The sequence below is a fragment of the Raphanus sativus genome, unplaced genomic scaffold (genome assembly GCF_000801105.2).
Source record: "Raphanus sativus cultivar WK10039 unplaced genomic scaffold, ASM80110v3 Scaffold0667, whole genome shotgun sequence".
Lineage (NCBI taxonomy): Eukaryota > Viridiplantae > Streptophyta > Magnoliopsida > Brassicales > Brassicaceae > Raphanus > Raphanus sativus.
The window spans coordinates 1-13,960 of NW_026615984.1; the positions used below are offsets into that span (position 1 = coordinate 1).

The 13,960-nt window shown below is 37.4% G+C and overlaps 2 protein-coding genes and 1 pseudogene across 3 annotated transcripts; all 3 read right to left on the reverse strand.

Moving 5' to 3' along the window:
* Positions 1 to 121: 121 nt before the first annotated feature.
* LOC130502703 (mitogen-activated protein kinase kinase kinase 20-like) lies at positions 122 to 1,094 on the reverse strand (annotated as a pseudogene).
* A 3,001-nt stretch (positions 1,095 to 4,095) lies between these two features.
* On the reverse strand, positions 4,096 to 6,159 carry LOC108821447 (uncharacterized). Its single transcript, XM_018594490.2, has 4 exons — positions 5,284 to 6,159; positions 4,726 to 5,125; positions 4,561 to 4,642; positions 4,096 to 4,483 (listed from the first exon to the last, which is right to left on the reverse strand). Exons 1-4 carry the CDS (start codon positions 5,882 to 5,884, stop codon positions 4,208 to 4,210), a joined length of 1,359 nt encoding a protein of 452 aa, XP_018449992.1. The 5' UTR covers positions 5,885 to 6,159; the 3' UTR covers positions 4,096 to 4,207.
* A 2,077-nt stretch (positions 6,160 to 8,236) lies between these two features.
* On the reverse strand, positions 8,237 to 11,621 carry LOC108843156 (uncharacterized). 2 transcript variants are annotated; one of them, XM_018616270.2, is made up of 13 exons: positions 11,258 to 11,620; positions 11,128 to 11,166; positions 10,896 to 11,044; positions 10,674 to 10,749; positions 10,268 to 10,559; positions 10,054 to 10,160; positions 9,926 to 9,973; positions 9,651 to 9,845; positions 9,328 to 9,429; positions 9,084 to 9,220; positions 8,846 to 8,987; positions 8,518 to 8,652; positions 8,237 to 8,446 (listed from the first exon to the last, which is right to left on the reverse strand). In XM_018616270.2, exons 1-13 carry the CDS (start codon positions 11,452 to 11,454, stop codon positions 8,422 to 8,424), a joined length of 1,644 nt encoding a protein of 547 aa, XP_018471772.1. In that variant the 5' UTR covers positions 11,455 to 11,620; the 3' UTR covers positions 8,237 to 8,421. The 2 variants fall into 2 exon arrangements, with proteins under 2 accessions (XP_018471772.1, XP_056853474.1); XM_056997494.1 differs by lacking the exon at positions 11,128 to 11,166 and having other exon boundaries at positions 11,258 to 11,621.
* Between the last annotated feature and the right edge of the window lie 2,339 nt (positions 11,622 to 13,960).

Below are 13,960 nucleotides of genomic sequence, written 5' to 3' on the forward strand. Positions count from 1 at the left end.
GAACGGTGAATCATCGTTTAACCGGAGATTGAACCGAGTTCCAATCAGGAAAATCAAAAGGATCTCTCGGTGAAACCTCGAAACGAAGCCTCGACCTGCTTCGCCACATCTCACTGAACCATCAACTTCTCTCATTATAATCATCAACGGGCCAAGAACGGATGATCCAAAAGCATCTGAGCCGTCCATCTCTCCGCCGGGTCTTTATACGAAACATCTCCTCACGAAATCTCTCCCTTCCCCCGACAACTCCACCGGAAGCTTCGGAAACATCCCCGAACCGATAACGAACCATCAAAGACATTACATTCTCGATCCCTTCTTCCGACACCACGCGCCGTTTCCCCCGCTCGACATCTCAACTACACACCATCCCAACGCCCAACCATCCCCCGGCGACTCAAACCTCGCCGCGATTAACCGTCTCCGGCGCCAAATACAGAGGCGTTCCTCTGATCTCACCGGCGTTCCCGCTCCTCCGTTTCGCCAACCCGAAATCGGAAACCTTCACGCCGCCGTCGCCGAACACCAAAACGTTCTCGAGCTTCACATCGCAGTGAGAGTAACCTTTCGCGTGTACGTGACGCAACCCTCTAACGATCGACCTTGTGAACCGCCTCACTTCGAACTCCGGCAACCCTTCGCCGGACTTCTTGATCCTATCCGCCAAGTTTCCGCCGGGAGCGTACTCGAGAAACAGATTGTAAACCTCCTCTCCGTTCTCCACCGTCGTTCCTTCTCCGTAACACCGCACGATCTCCGGACAGTCGCCGAGATCGTCGAGAACGTCTCTCTCGTTGCGTAACGCGGCGGAGCAGGCTGCTCCGGAGGATTTCACGGCGATCAAGGGAGGAAAACGTGTCGAGCTTCTTCCAGAGGTAGTGGCTAAACTGACGGTGGAGAAGCTCCCGTGACCTATTGTTTCTCGACGAAGCCACTCCATTTAATTGTATAACTCAAAAAGTCTACGAAACAGTTAGTTTCTCTCTGTACTTTCTTCTGCAACTCTACTTCTTCTTCTGTCTCTATATATATACTCTCTACGATTATTTATTAATTTTTTTGTAAAAAGAAAAAAAAAGATGTAAAGTTTGTTGTGAGCACTAGTGTACTATTGTCTGTAATTGTTGCACGTGATATAAGCCTGTTACTGTATAGTATTTGTTATTTGTTTGTTTTTGTAATTGCTCTTGGCCACGAGATAAAATAGCTGCCAATAAAGAAAACGTGGGTGGTGAGAACGAAGAAGACGACTTACTCTTGTTGCCTTCTCTAAGATATTTCTTCCTTGCCATGCGCATCACGCGATTTTTTACAAAATTATAGTATAAAAAATAATTTATCTAATGGTTTACATATAATTTGTTACGTAAATACAGAGTTCTAGTTTTTGTATTCATCTCTTTGCCATAACTGGATTTAGTTATGTTCATTTGGTGATTTTAATTAAAAAATAAATAATTGATGCTAACTTTGTTTTGTTTGATGCATTTATATTTTTAATGAAATACATGAAGTACTTTAAAAAAAAAACACATGGAGTAGATTTGTTGTTCTACACGTTTGTTTCAGGATCTACCATGTGATTTGCGTTTTCTTCAAGTAGCGTAAATATCGGATGAGAGTTTTTATTAATTTGTTGCCTAACGTGAGCTGTTTTTCATATGGCTGTGAATATTTATTATTTTTAAAAATTAGATAATGGTCAATTGGTCATATTGATTGGGGTGGTGAGTAATTTCCTCTAGCTGAAACTGTTTTATTTAAGAAAGAAAACTGTTAAACACTCATCCACACCACTAACATCTGCATCCTCATGATTTTATTATTTATTGAAGACTGAATTATTATGTCCCTACAGATAACAAGCCCAAGTAATGTGATAAACAATAATTAGCAAACATTAAGTGATCAAAAGTTCTAAAAGAATTCAATGCAATTAACACTAACGAGTGACTGGTAGTCAAAACTTTCTGATGACTTGCCAACAAAAATAAGGTGAAAAATCAAAGTTAAGTCATAGGTGAGAACAACTGTGAATTTGATTTCAAGAAAGAAAATAGAAAAATGACTTTGAGTTTCAGTTGGTAACTACTACTCTTTAAAAAAATAATGATGAAATTCTTATTCCTCAGCTCTTATTCTATTCATGGTGTTTTTCTGTCAAATTATAAACTTATAAGTCCCCTTTATTCCTCTAATAACTTCTTCATAACTTCTTATGAATGAAAAAAAAATTATGAAGAAAAAATATTCTCTAATTTAGATGAGGAATGAGATGGATTGAACACTAATTCATATATTTTTATTTATTCATTTCCTCAATTGAATTTTGTTCATTTTTTGTTCAATTAAATTGTCACCAATGATGATAAAATAGAAAATAAGATCTTTATTTTGTTCTCGCCAAGAGATACTATGCTCCTTCTTCACCCCTGTAGTTATGCTTGACATTTTTGCTTTCAATCAGTCCTTGAGGGCATATGACAACCATAGGATCAGGGAACAATGCATGGTTTTGAAAGTGTTGCTTCTGGATAATGAGAAGGCTATATGTGGTGTGAAAGATTTGGTTTAAGTTAGATGAGGAAAATCTCAGTTGTGAAGTGAAAGAGTTAGAGCTTCATAAGCTGGAGAAGGAGAAGAAAATAACTTTTTTCAATGATTAAACAATAACAATTGCATGGCAACTTCTATTTTTCATTTATTTTTTTTTTTTGACAAAGAAAAGGGTTAAACCCGGGTCACTATTGGAACCAGACCTAACCCCCGGGGGAGTCGCAAGCCCGCGGATGGAATCCTTTTCCTGGGCATTCAAATGGGTCCTAAAGCATGGACCCATATCCGCGTTAGGTGAACAGAACAATGTGACTTAGTTTCGCATAGCAGGAGGATCGAACCTGAAACGTGTTAGCGTCCCAGGCCCGTCCACTGCCACTTGACCACAAGGCCCGTTCTTATTTTTCATTTATTATTGATAACTGAACATTTATCATAGTTAGATACACTAAATTTTATCAATTTTCTTCTTCGTCTTAACCAATTTAATAGTATATGGCAAAACACTGAATATAAGCCATTTGATAAACATATTCTTAATTTTTTTTTGTTTCATTTCCTTAATAGTGAAATGTACATATTTTATCGGGTTTTGTTTTGATATATATATAAGTTAATTTTAGTTATTTGTGGATCTTCTATCACCATGGTCAAGAGCCGACACACTGCCAATTTTGAATAATTTTTTTTAAACGAAGTATTCGAGTGTATAACCTTTTGCGCCTGAAGACTGGCTAATTGAACCTGAAACAATATGAAACACCACATAGATAATTTATCACCTACTAGTACTACTATGAGCCGGATAATAATAATTATAAAAAAAGAGAAAGGAGTCGCATAAATATCACATATATGCCTGAAAAAATGGTACCTAAAGCATGGGCTTTATGAGGTCTAGGCCATGACCGGCATTGAGCACGAGGAGGTTGAATTTGTGCCATAAACGGTGTAGTAATGATCATGAGGATAGAGTTAGTGCCCAAATGAGATAAAGTTGGGCAGTGAAATGAGTATTACATAAATGCACCAAATGGGTTACAAATATTTGCTTTGTTATGTATAAATGTATAAACGAAACAGAAAGGCCCAAGTGTCACCAATCCCGCATGAGTTAAAAGGCCTTAAATATTCTGTAAGTATCAAGATGGGCTTATCAGACAACAAAAAGACAAATGTCTGAGTTTTACCAAGTGTCACCAATCCCGCGAAGCAGCGATGGACGGCGAACGTTTAATCGCCGGAACAATCCCATAATTTAGAGCCGTACGTCTGAATTGAGAGTAGAGACAATTTGGAATTAAAAATAAGGTTTATTGGTGTTGTGAATTGAGGAAGAGAGGGAGGGAGAGAGATCTGAAAGGTCAGTGTGTGAATTTGTGTCAACAATGAATAATAATATATAAAGATGAATAAGTTTCTTATCGGATATCATCTCAAAAAAAGAAAAACGATGATTTAGTGTGTGTTAGGGTTTTTATGAATCCTCATCATCAGTTTAGTTGTTATGTTTCTTTGTGTGATGAGAAGTGAAAATTAGGAACAGATCAAAAGCTTTACAAGAAATTTTTTGGCAGTGTATACAAATGTTTTTTTTTGTTTTGTTCAAATTTGTGTCTTTTAACAAAACCAAAAAGAATGGGGAAAACTAGAGAGCAGCAGGAGAAGGAGACTTTCTGCTGCAATCGACGCGAGGAGCAAAGCAAGCCATGAAAGGTGTCATGAAAGTAGTATGTCTTCTGACAAGATGAGTGATCTTCACTGAGTTTCTGGAGACTTGTTGTTGTTCTTGTTGTTCTTGTTGTTGTTGTTGATGGTCACTTGATACTGAACTCCTCCTCATCTCCTGTGCTTTTAGCTTTGCTGATTGGAGCTTGTTCAAGATCTTATCCATTGATGCTGATTTCTTCTTCTCCAGCTTCACCTGTCAAAGAAGGATTCAGTATTAATAATAATGCTGAGATTTATATAAAAGGGTAGAAGAAGAAGGAGGGAAGGGACCTCGAGTTTTCTAATGGCAGCTTCTGCTTTGGCCTTCTGTAGATTTTCCCAAGCTGCTATCTTTGCTTCCTCTCTCTGCAACCTGCCATTGATAGAGAGAAAAAAACATTAATAGCACGACCAAGAAGAAACTGATGTAAGAATCAATATCTGTGTTTGGTTTACTTAGAAAGAGACATGGCAGGTTCAGAGATATCCCAAGAAGAAGAAGAAGCAGAAGCTTCTTCAGAGTTGTCTTCTTCTTCAACCTCAGGTTGCTCTCTCCTCATTATAATCCTAGAAGACATAACTCGTCTCTTTGGACGCTTAATCATCTTTGCTCCTTTATCCATCTTCACTTCTCTCACTTCACCACCACCACCACCTCTACAAGGAGGAGGAGGAGGAAGAGGCTCAATCACAGAAACAACCAACGGTGGAGATAGCAGCAGCTCTTGAGGAGTAGACTGGTCATTATTATTACTAGGACTCATCTCTTCTGGACTCATCTGAGTAGCTATGTCCCTTCTTGAAACCACCGGAGACTGCGCCGCCGTCGTCTCCTTCCTGTCCTCTGCTTTCTCCTCTGCACAAAATTCAACAAAAAAAGCTTAGATCTTGGACAAGAATCAGCTCAAAGTTTTGGTCTTTTCAAGATTGTATTTGTCAAAAGTGTGAGTCTTTTGATACAAAGAGTTATACTTTCAGATCCATATTGCATCTAAGAGAAGAGAGAGAGCTAACCAGTGTCAGTTTTGGAGCAAAGTGATGAACTTTCCTCACTCATCAAATCAATCCAGCTCCGGCTATGTCCATGGCCACCACCAACACTCCCTCTGAAAACCCTATCAGCCTCCAAAACACCAGTCGAAAACGGAGAGCCAGAGACCATTAAACCTCTGGGAGCCGCTGCTGCTTCCAAAGCCCGCATAGTCAACCTCGGAGAATACGGCGGAGGATGAGGAGGAAGAAGCGTGGGAGGAGGAACAATGGGACCGCTTTTGGACTTCTGCCGTCTCTGGTCGGAGAACTGAGAGCTCGCCGATGGTGGTGTGTTCGCACAGACGCCAGCCGCCACGGGGCTGCAAATCCACCGCTCGGCGTCTTCCCATTTGGAAGGTATGGCTCTGCCGCTGTAAAACGGCGTCGTTAGAGCGGAAGAGGAGCCGAGGTGGCGACGAGGTCCGTTGTTGTGGACTGTTGGGGTTGAGCAAGCGGTGGAGGAGGAGGAAGGATGGTGGGGGACTCTCTCGGAGCTCCAGCCTTTGTTGTCGGAGTAGTTAGGAGCTGCTCCGGGGCTTAGGAACCCACCGAAGCTGTTTGAGGAAAGAGATGTCTTCCTCATCCTTTTCTGCAAAGAGAATTAGAGAGAAAAGATTTGAGATTTAAAGAAAGGTGGAAGCTTTATTATGAAGAAACTGAACTCATTTTTTTCTTGTTGACCGGAGAGATTTGAAGTGTGTTAAAAGAGAGAGAGAGAGAGAGAGAGAGTGATGATGTAAACTGAATAAAGGGTAGAGAAAAATGTACTTTTGTGTTTCTCAAAAGGTGAGAACTTTGAGAGATGAAAGAGAGAGAGTTTTTGTTTTGTAAGCATTAAGACAAATGTCTTGGCCGGTCCGATTGTATACTCAACAATTAAAAGGTGATAAGAAGAAATCTCTTAACATTAAAATCATTTTGAAATTGACTTCTTTTGGGTTATTAATGCAAATTACACTTTCTGTAAACGAAATTGGGAAGAATGGAAAAAAAAAAACATTAATGAAGGATGATTAACAGATTTGGACGGAAAAACTGCCGTTATAGCTTATCTTGTTCTTCGTTTGATCCTCTGTAGCGTTACACAGAGCCACAACTCTCCCATGTGACCATTCTGCGCTTTTGTTTGTTCTTTCGATACATTTTCAGACACTTTTTTGTCGTTTCTGTTAATAGGCTTCCCGCTTTTTTTTTTTAACCTTTTTACGTTATTTAACAGTTAACTCGTTTTTCTTATATACTCCCTCTGTTCCTAAATACTTGATGTTATGGATGATGAAACAAGAATTAAGGAATATATTTTTATCTTAAAAAGTAGCATTGAAAAGAAAAATTAAAACTAATCCAACCAATAATCAAAAAAATTATAAGATTCTATTGGTCACACAGTTTTCAATAAAGCTATAACTAATATAAAAATATCAAAACATCATCTATTTTGAAACATCCAAAACTCTCTAAAACATCATCTAATTTGGAACGGAGGGAATGAGTAGATTTGAATGTACTGTAACACTCCGGGCACACCTGGAAAGATGGATCGTAGCCACTCAAACTCACTCAATAGAGAAACACTGCTTTTAGTTCTAATTGGTAGAGAGAATATAGTTGAAATAACTCCCGCGAGTTCGTAAATTCTAAAAATAATTGTGTGGCATCGCAATTTTCAGTTTATTCCCTTCATTTAGTACTAGTTTAATAACATTACGGCAGTCGATCTTCTTCTTTGAATATAAAGTGGATGTTTAACTAGTTTATTAGTTTCCAGTCTTGTAGTTTTTTTCCGTCATCACTAGTAGTTTGTTTTATATACTACAGTTTTAGCAATTTGAACTAACCACGTTTGAAGACATTTCACATGTTATGTTATATACCAACATACTTAATTCGTCATTGTTTTAGTAATTACCTACATCCTTTAATAAAGCAATCTCGTTTGTCGTGGCATTCGCATCTCGGCTTTTTGGTACTTAAAGAGTTCCAAATATCTGAATTCCTCATATTGTTGATTATTCATGAAGTTGCGAAATTTGAAAGCGTTTGTAAAATAACACGGGAGTCATTATCACGTTATGCTACTAATGTGTCTTTAACGCATAGGGATGATCAAGCTCACAGACACAGACGACAAAACACACTAGTCTCTCGTTGTTATTTAATGTGGCATTGATTTTTCGAACAAAACAAACCCATCAATTTGTATTACAAAAATTCTGAATATGGGTCTTAACTATTAAAAAAAAAACCCCACGTATAATAGTTGGCGCGTGACAAATAGCGACTCCGCTCCTACCACATTCAACGTTTGATCTTTTCTTCTCCTTCATTCAAATCGTTCTTATCTGTTTATTATCACAGATATGTTATGAAAAATATCTTAATATATATAGAGAGAGACCCGACTAAAATAGAATCACGTCTATTATGCATATGTATAGCCGAGTGAAGAAAGAGAGTTTTCAACTAATATCACGTACGTTTGTATCTTTTATGTGTTTCGACTGTGCTGTTATCACGTTATGAATAGCATTGATTTTCTGAACAACTAAAACCAACCATTAAAATAACTAGCAAGTACTAAATTCAAGTCAAGTACAAAAATCTGGATATGTTCAGTTTCAAATATATATGTATTAAGGTCGCATGTAAAATAGCAACTCATCTCCTACCACATTCAACGTTGGATTTCATATTTCTGCTTTCAAACCTTTGTGAAAAAATACACAACGAAGGAAAACAGAGAGCGATGTTTCAACTAACACGACGTTTATATTTTTTCGTCTACATAATAATTATATAAAATGATTGACAGAAAACAATCAGTGTTCAAGAAAATATTATTAAGCTTTGAACTAGACATTTGTTATAATTATAGCAAAATTTATCTTTTAAACTAAGCTTTCTACCATTTTATAAACTACCAAAACAAACCATCTGAAAGCTTAATTCTTACCATGGATGGCAAACAAATATAGTATGACACAAAGTCGCAGTCAAACTTTATTCAGGATAAACAGTAAAGATAAAAAAGATCAGAAGAAACATACATAACAAATATTAAAATATAGGAAAAGAGGCAACATAGTCTTTTGGCTTCAACACTAAGAGTTCCTTCTTAGCTCAGTGCCTTGTCCTGCTTCTTCGCCTGCAAAACAGTCAAATAAGTTCAATAAGTCATTTTGTACAAACATGTAAAGCTTGCATCTGCTACATTACCTGGGAGACCTTGAATACGAGGAAGAGCGTCTGCGCGAGCGTTTAGGAGAGCGTGATAGTGACCTAGACGGGGACCTAGACCGTGATCTTGAACCATGCCTGCCGGATCTCCTGCTTCTACTTCGTCTGTGTCTTCTGCAGACATAAACATTTTTTTTACAAGTTAAGAAAACCAAATTGGAAGAAGGAGATGATGAAATCTGTGTAGTTGAGTTTCGATAGAGAGCAGATCCAATCAACGCTTTTAAGAACCGAAGAAGTCCTGTGACTTCCTTGTCATCCTCACTCATATAATCACGTAGCAAAAAATGATAACTTTATTAACAACCTCGGTGGTGGTGATCGACTATAACTCCTACTACGGCTGCGATGTCTACTCCGACTCAACCGGCTTGTTTCCGCCAATTTCTCCAGCCTTTGCTTCTCCTGTTCTCGTTTTTTAGCAGTCTCCGTTGCAGTGTCTTTCTTAACTGTAAACATATATGATCCATCCACCATCTCAGTTTCTAATATCAAATGGGAATAAGCTTAAAAGCAGAAGCACATAACAAAACTTAAGATCTTACTCTGTTGCGTTAGCTGTTTGTTCATGATTCTCTTCAGTCGTTCTTGGGGAGTTTCTTTCTTCACCACCGGTGTCTGCTTGGAAGATCCTCCAGAAGAGGTACCTGCTTTTGAAAGTTTCGCCAGTGCTGAGGAAGTACTGTAGGTATAAAAAAACGTAGTATGGTTTAAATTGGTTACTACAAAAGCTAAAGGATGAGACATATACCACCAAAATAAACTTGATACATGTAATCATGACCATACCTCACTGACGGTTTAGGTAGTTTAACAATCTTGTCTTTCTCAAGAGATACGCCAGATGCAGGATCAACATGTAGCGCCTCGAGAATATGTCCTGACGATGGTCTGCAGGGAAATACAAAATTATAATTTCCTACTCTGTGCATTATACTAAACAAATCTCAGTCAGTTATAAAAGGGGTTCCAGAAAGCAAGCTTCTATCTCTCCCTTGTTGTCACAGGGTAATCAGATCTAGATTCATTCTACACAACAAAAGTTTTCATCGACCATCAAAAAGGAGAGCAAGTGGGTATCTTTGCAAGAACTAGAGGTTGAGTGCTCCGACCGGTTGAATAGGTCAGTTTGAGATGGTGGTGAACGCGGTGGGGAATATCCTCCATACTTTGGACTTCCCACGTCTCCAGAGCCTCCAAATTCTGTTATATACTCGATTTTTGGCTTGCTAATTTCGTCAGAGTGGTCTCCATGACCATTCCGCCTGGAGTATGACGGAGAATATGACCGGGATCTTGATCTTGATCTGTGGATACGAGCAAGAAGAGATAAGTAATAACTTTCCGTAGCTTGTATGACATAATAACAGGTTAGCAAGGGAAATACCTTCTTGAACGCGGATAAGCCTCATAAGTAGGACTCCTTCGAGACTCCCTGTGAAATTAAAAACACCATTCAAGTGAGTTAAAAAAAAAACAACTAACTCTCCATTTTTCTATATTGTACTATCCTACCTGTAGGGATCATGCTGCATCATGTGTCTTCCAAACCTTGAAGTTTCTCTTTCTCTATCCCTCTCTATCCTAGAAACCTTCCTTCTTTCCTTTCGACTTAGCTTCTTCTACATTTTCATGAATTTTGATTTCATCCACGTTCACCATCAGTTAGATAAGCAAGACAAAAATAAGGTACAACCTTCACAAATCAAAAATGAGCCTCGCAACTTACAACTGAAGGATCTCCTTTGATAAGTTCCTTTTGCCTTTTCTCTTCCTCTTTCGCCTTCTTATCCATATAAACGAGCCACCCATACCGCTTAACGCCAAACTGTTTCGCAATTGCTTCCATCCCTTCGTCTTCGCTGTCATTACTGTCGAAATCTTCCTCCTCATCCCCATCATCATCGTCGTCATCATCATCTTCCTCCGCATCAAACAACGCCTCTTTCCCGTTTCCACCATACGAAAATCCAACCTGTGAATACGTGCCTTTGTTTGCAGGTGGTTGAGCTTGTTGTGGTCTAACAAAAGTACATAAAAAGGAAGTTCACATTAACTAGAAGATCAATAAGGATTAAAAGAATCGAGCTTTTTGTTCGTAATCATAATCTTGAAGATTAAAGTTGAAAACGCACTTTGTTCCAAGGAAGGGAGCAGCAAGTTTGGCCTCAAGTTCTTGACTGACGTGTAGCAAACCCTCCCCATCAGAAACTGTTCAACAGTACGAAGCATTTATCCCAACTGACTCTTTATCTCAATTTTTTTTACTCAGATTTCGCCTTGAATCGTCTTTTCATTATATGATTGGAAAAAAAAACAAATATGATGAAGGGAATGTAGAAGAAGAAGGTACCGACATCCTCTACGGCGGTGCTTAATTAAATCCCGGTAACGCTCAAAATTAACAAACTCCTCAACTTCTTCCTCCTCCTCCGACTTCTTATGTGGCCTTATGCTCCTCGAACCAGCCTCCCTCACAAAATCCAGCATAGCTCGCCCATCGAATCTACACACCATTGTTACAAGCGAGACCATGAACAAAACGATTCAATTGAAATCGATCAAACAGCTTAAACCTAATTTCAATACCTATCAATCATAACATCCTGCTTCCCGTTCCAAGGTATCCTAATGCAGCAATTCGTAATAAGAAATAAAATAAAAATAAATAAATAAAAAATCGAAGGAGAGTTGGTTAGATAAGGGGATGATTGTTTACAGGCCCTGTTGATCCTCGGTGGCTTGGTAAAGACCGTCATCGCGGAAGATTTTGTAGCGGGATCCAACGGCTTGGATCGATTGGATGGGGTCTCCGCGGCGTTTAGCTAAGAAGATGGCTCGACGCTGAGCTCTTTTCCGAGCCGCGTCCATCATGTCGTGCACCTTCTTCTCCGATCTTCTCGCTTCGTGCCACATCCTCCTCCTTGAAGCTCACTCACAAACCCTAATTAGACTCATTGGGGAAAAAGTTTTCTCTGGCTGTTTTGTTTTATTTCCGATGACTAGTTGAAAACAATCTGAACCGCCCGATGCTCACGGAACCTTCTGACTGTTTCACAGGTTTTGAGATTTTTGTTTTCACAATCCACAAGGTGTCGAGAGGAGTAGAAAAAGAAAAACAAGTTGGAATGGGCCGGTGCTTCTCTTTTAAAATGGGCCCCTCGAGTGAAAGCCACATGATATGAATATGAATGGGGGAGAATTGGAAACTGCAAAAAAAAAGAACAAAGATTTAAAGTTCTTGAGAGAAAATTGTTGTTTTGATTAATCGGTTGTTGAAACTTGAAAGAGATATGTCACGAATAAACGTGTTTTATTCTTCTAAGTATTACGATATACACGTATTAATGTTTGGTATATGTGTATATAAACTACAAATTGGTAGTAGTAGTGGTAGTATAATAAACCAGTGGTGGCCCAAAGAGATTTTAGGACGTGTGATTGATCACTTTAATTTGAGGTGAGTTTTAGTGGCAACGTACGACGTTTAACCTATGTGATACATAGTTATTTCATTGATGAACTTATCAAATTGCATTTGTTCTGGACCACTTTGTTGGTTTAAATGTCGGTTTAGAGTTTTTTTTCCAGATCAAACTATATTGCTCTGGTAGCAAACATTCTTTAACAGCAAATAAGTAAATTATATCATCAGTAGCACATGCGAAATATAAATTGTCATCTCTTGAATTTTATAAGAGATAGAGAAAAAAAGAAAAACAGGAACAAAAGCCTAAGTGGATCCTGTCCTCTCCGAATTCGAGAACAAGCTAAAGAAAGATGCGGAAGTTTGGCTGAAAATAGAGGAAACCAAGAACAAAATAGTACCAACATAAACCGTTGTGTCCAATACTACATGGCATACATGTTTCTATGAAGGCAAAACACTGATCCAAGGGGGACGTATGAGTTGTCAAAGGGCGCTATTGAATGCAGAATATATCACATCACAAAGAAATGCTAAAGATGCAGCCTAAGATGGACTAGCGTATACTGTTTAAAGCTATTCAGTAGCGGCATGTTCTTTGGATATGGAGCATTTCTGTCATGATCTAAAACTAACTCTTTGCCATCCATACACATATAGAAATAGAATGCCAAAACTTCAGGTGGCCTAACTTGACACAAATGCTACTTAGATATAATAGATTTAATAGTTGATTAACTACAAAATTTAATTCAGCATATATTAATTATTTTGTAACCAAAAACGAATTTGTTGATACGCTTTCTTCTTCAAGTGTTGTTGATGACTCATGTAAGTTTTCTTTTTGAAAACATCAAATAATTAGCTATCGCATTATGGATGTGGTCATGAACAGTTTTTGTCGACTCAAAAGCTAAGATGAGAGAATATGGGAAAGCACAGTTCAAAAGTGATGATGGAAGTAGTGGAACTCAAACATTCTCGACAAACGCAATTATATGACAACCAGACTCATATTCCAAGTTCCATCAAAAAGATTCGTGGATATTAATAGGGTTGCGTTTCAAATCCATGTTTCCACATACGTGTCAATATTTTTTTTGGCCTCCATACGTGTCAATAACTATCCCTGTATTTTCAATTATCTTTCACTGTTATACAATTATATAACCATTCGTCTCTGACTTCAATTGATTCGCCCAAGTGGTCATTTTCTCTCATGTCACCACAACCTAGAAATGAGTTCGAACTTTCCATTGAAGTACCAAACACAATGGTCCACAACTTCAATTCGATATAAAAAAATTAGATATTCGTAAATTTCTGAAACAAATCAAATAATAAAAATTAATATTCATTTAAAAAAAAACTAAATCACAAGTACTAAAAAATTTAGATACAAATATTTGATATGTTCTGATTTTTATACAAATAGATATATATGTACAATTAAATATCGAATTTTAACATATAATTTATTAATTTTTATTTTTTAAATTACATATAAAATATTAGATTAAAAATGAATATAATTTTTTTATACAAAAATACAATGTTTCTAAAAACATTTATTTTATGATAGTAAATATTAACTTAAATAATTTATAAAACATACAGTTTCATTAATTTTGTACTTAGAATTTTTATCATGTAAAAAGTACTTTAAAAATTAAATTAGTATAATTTTTTTAATGTACTTGTATTAAAAAATGGATGAAATATCCGTAAATATCAATTAATATTTGTAATTATCAAAAATAAATTAGATATCCAAAAAACCGAATATCCATATTTTTGCAAAATGAATCAAATAAAAAAATCAAATATCTGTGAATTATGAAGCAAATAACAGATAACAAAAATTATGGTACTATTCTGTCCTTGTCCAGGCCTATCGAAAACTACCAAACAAGCTGTTTAACATTAATGATCTAGACTACTAGTTGACTTTAGTGGTTCCAGAATTCTTTTACCCGTTGCAAAATTAGTGTGTGT

Bases quoted from the DNA above. Each gene is read 5' to 3' on its own strand.
- LOC108843156 (XM_018616270.2), bottom strand. From the start codon at position 11,454: ATGTGGCACGAAGCGAGAAGATCGGAGAAGAAGGTGCACGACATGATG. The intron at 10,750-10,895 runs GTCGGTACCTTC...ACTGTTGAACAG, and splicing joins TAAGCACCGCCGTAGAGGAT to TTTCTGATGGGGAGGGTTTG. The intron at 9,846-9,925 runs GTATTTCCCTTG...TCGTATCCACAG, and splicing joins GCTTATCCGCGTTCAAGAAG to ATCAAGATCAAGATCCCGGT.
- LOC108821447 (XM_018594490.2), bottom strand. From the start codon at position 5,884: ATGAGGAAGACATCTCTTTCCTCAAACAGCTTCGGTGGGTTCCTAAGC. The intron at 5,126-5,283 runs GTTAGCTCTCTC...AATTTTGTGCAG, and splicing joins TTGCTCCAAAACTGACACTG to AGGAGAAAGCAGAGGACAGG. The intron at 4,484-4,560 runs GTCCCTTCCCTC...CTTCTTTGACAG, and splicing joins CTGCCATTAGAAAACTCGAG to GTGAAGCTGGAGAAGAAGAA.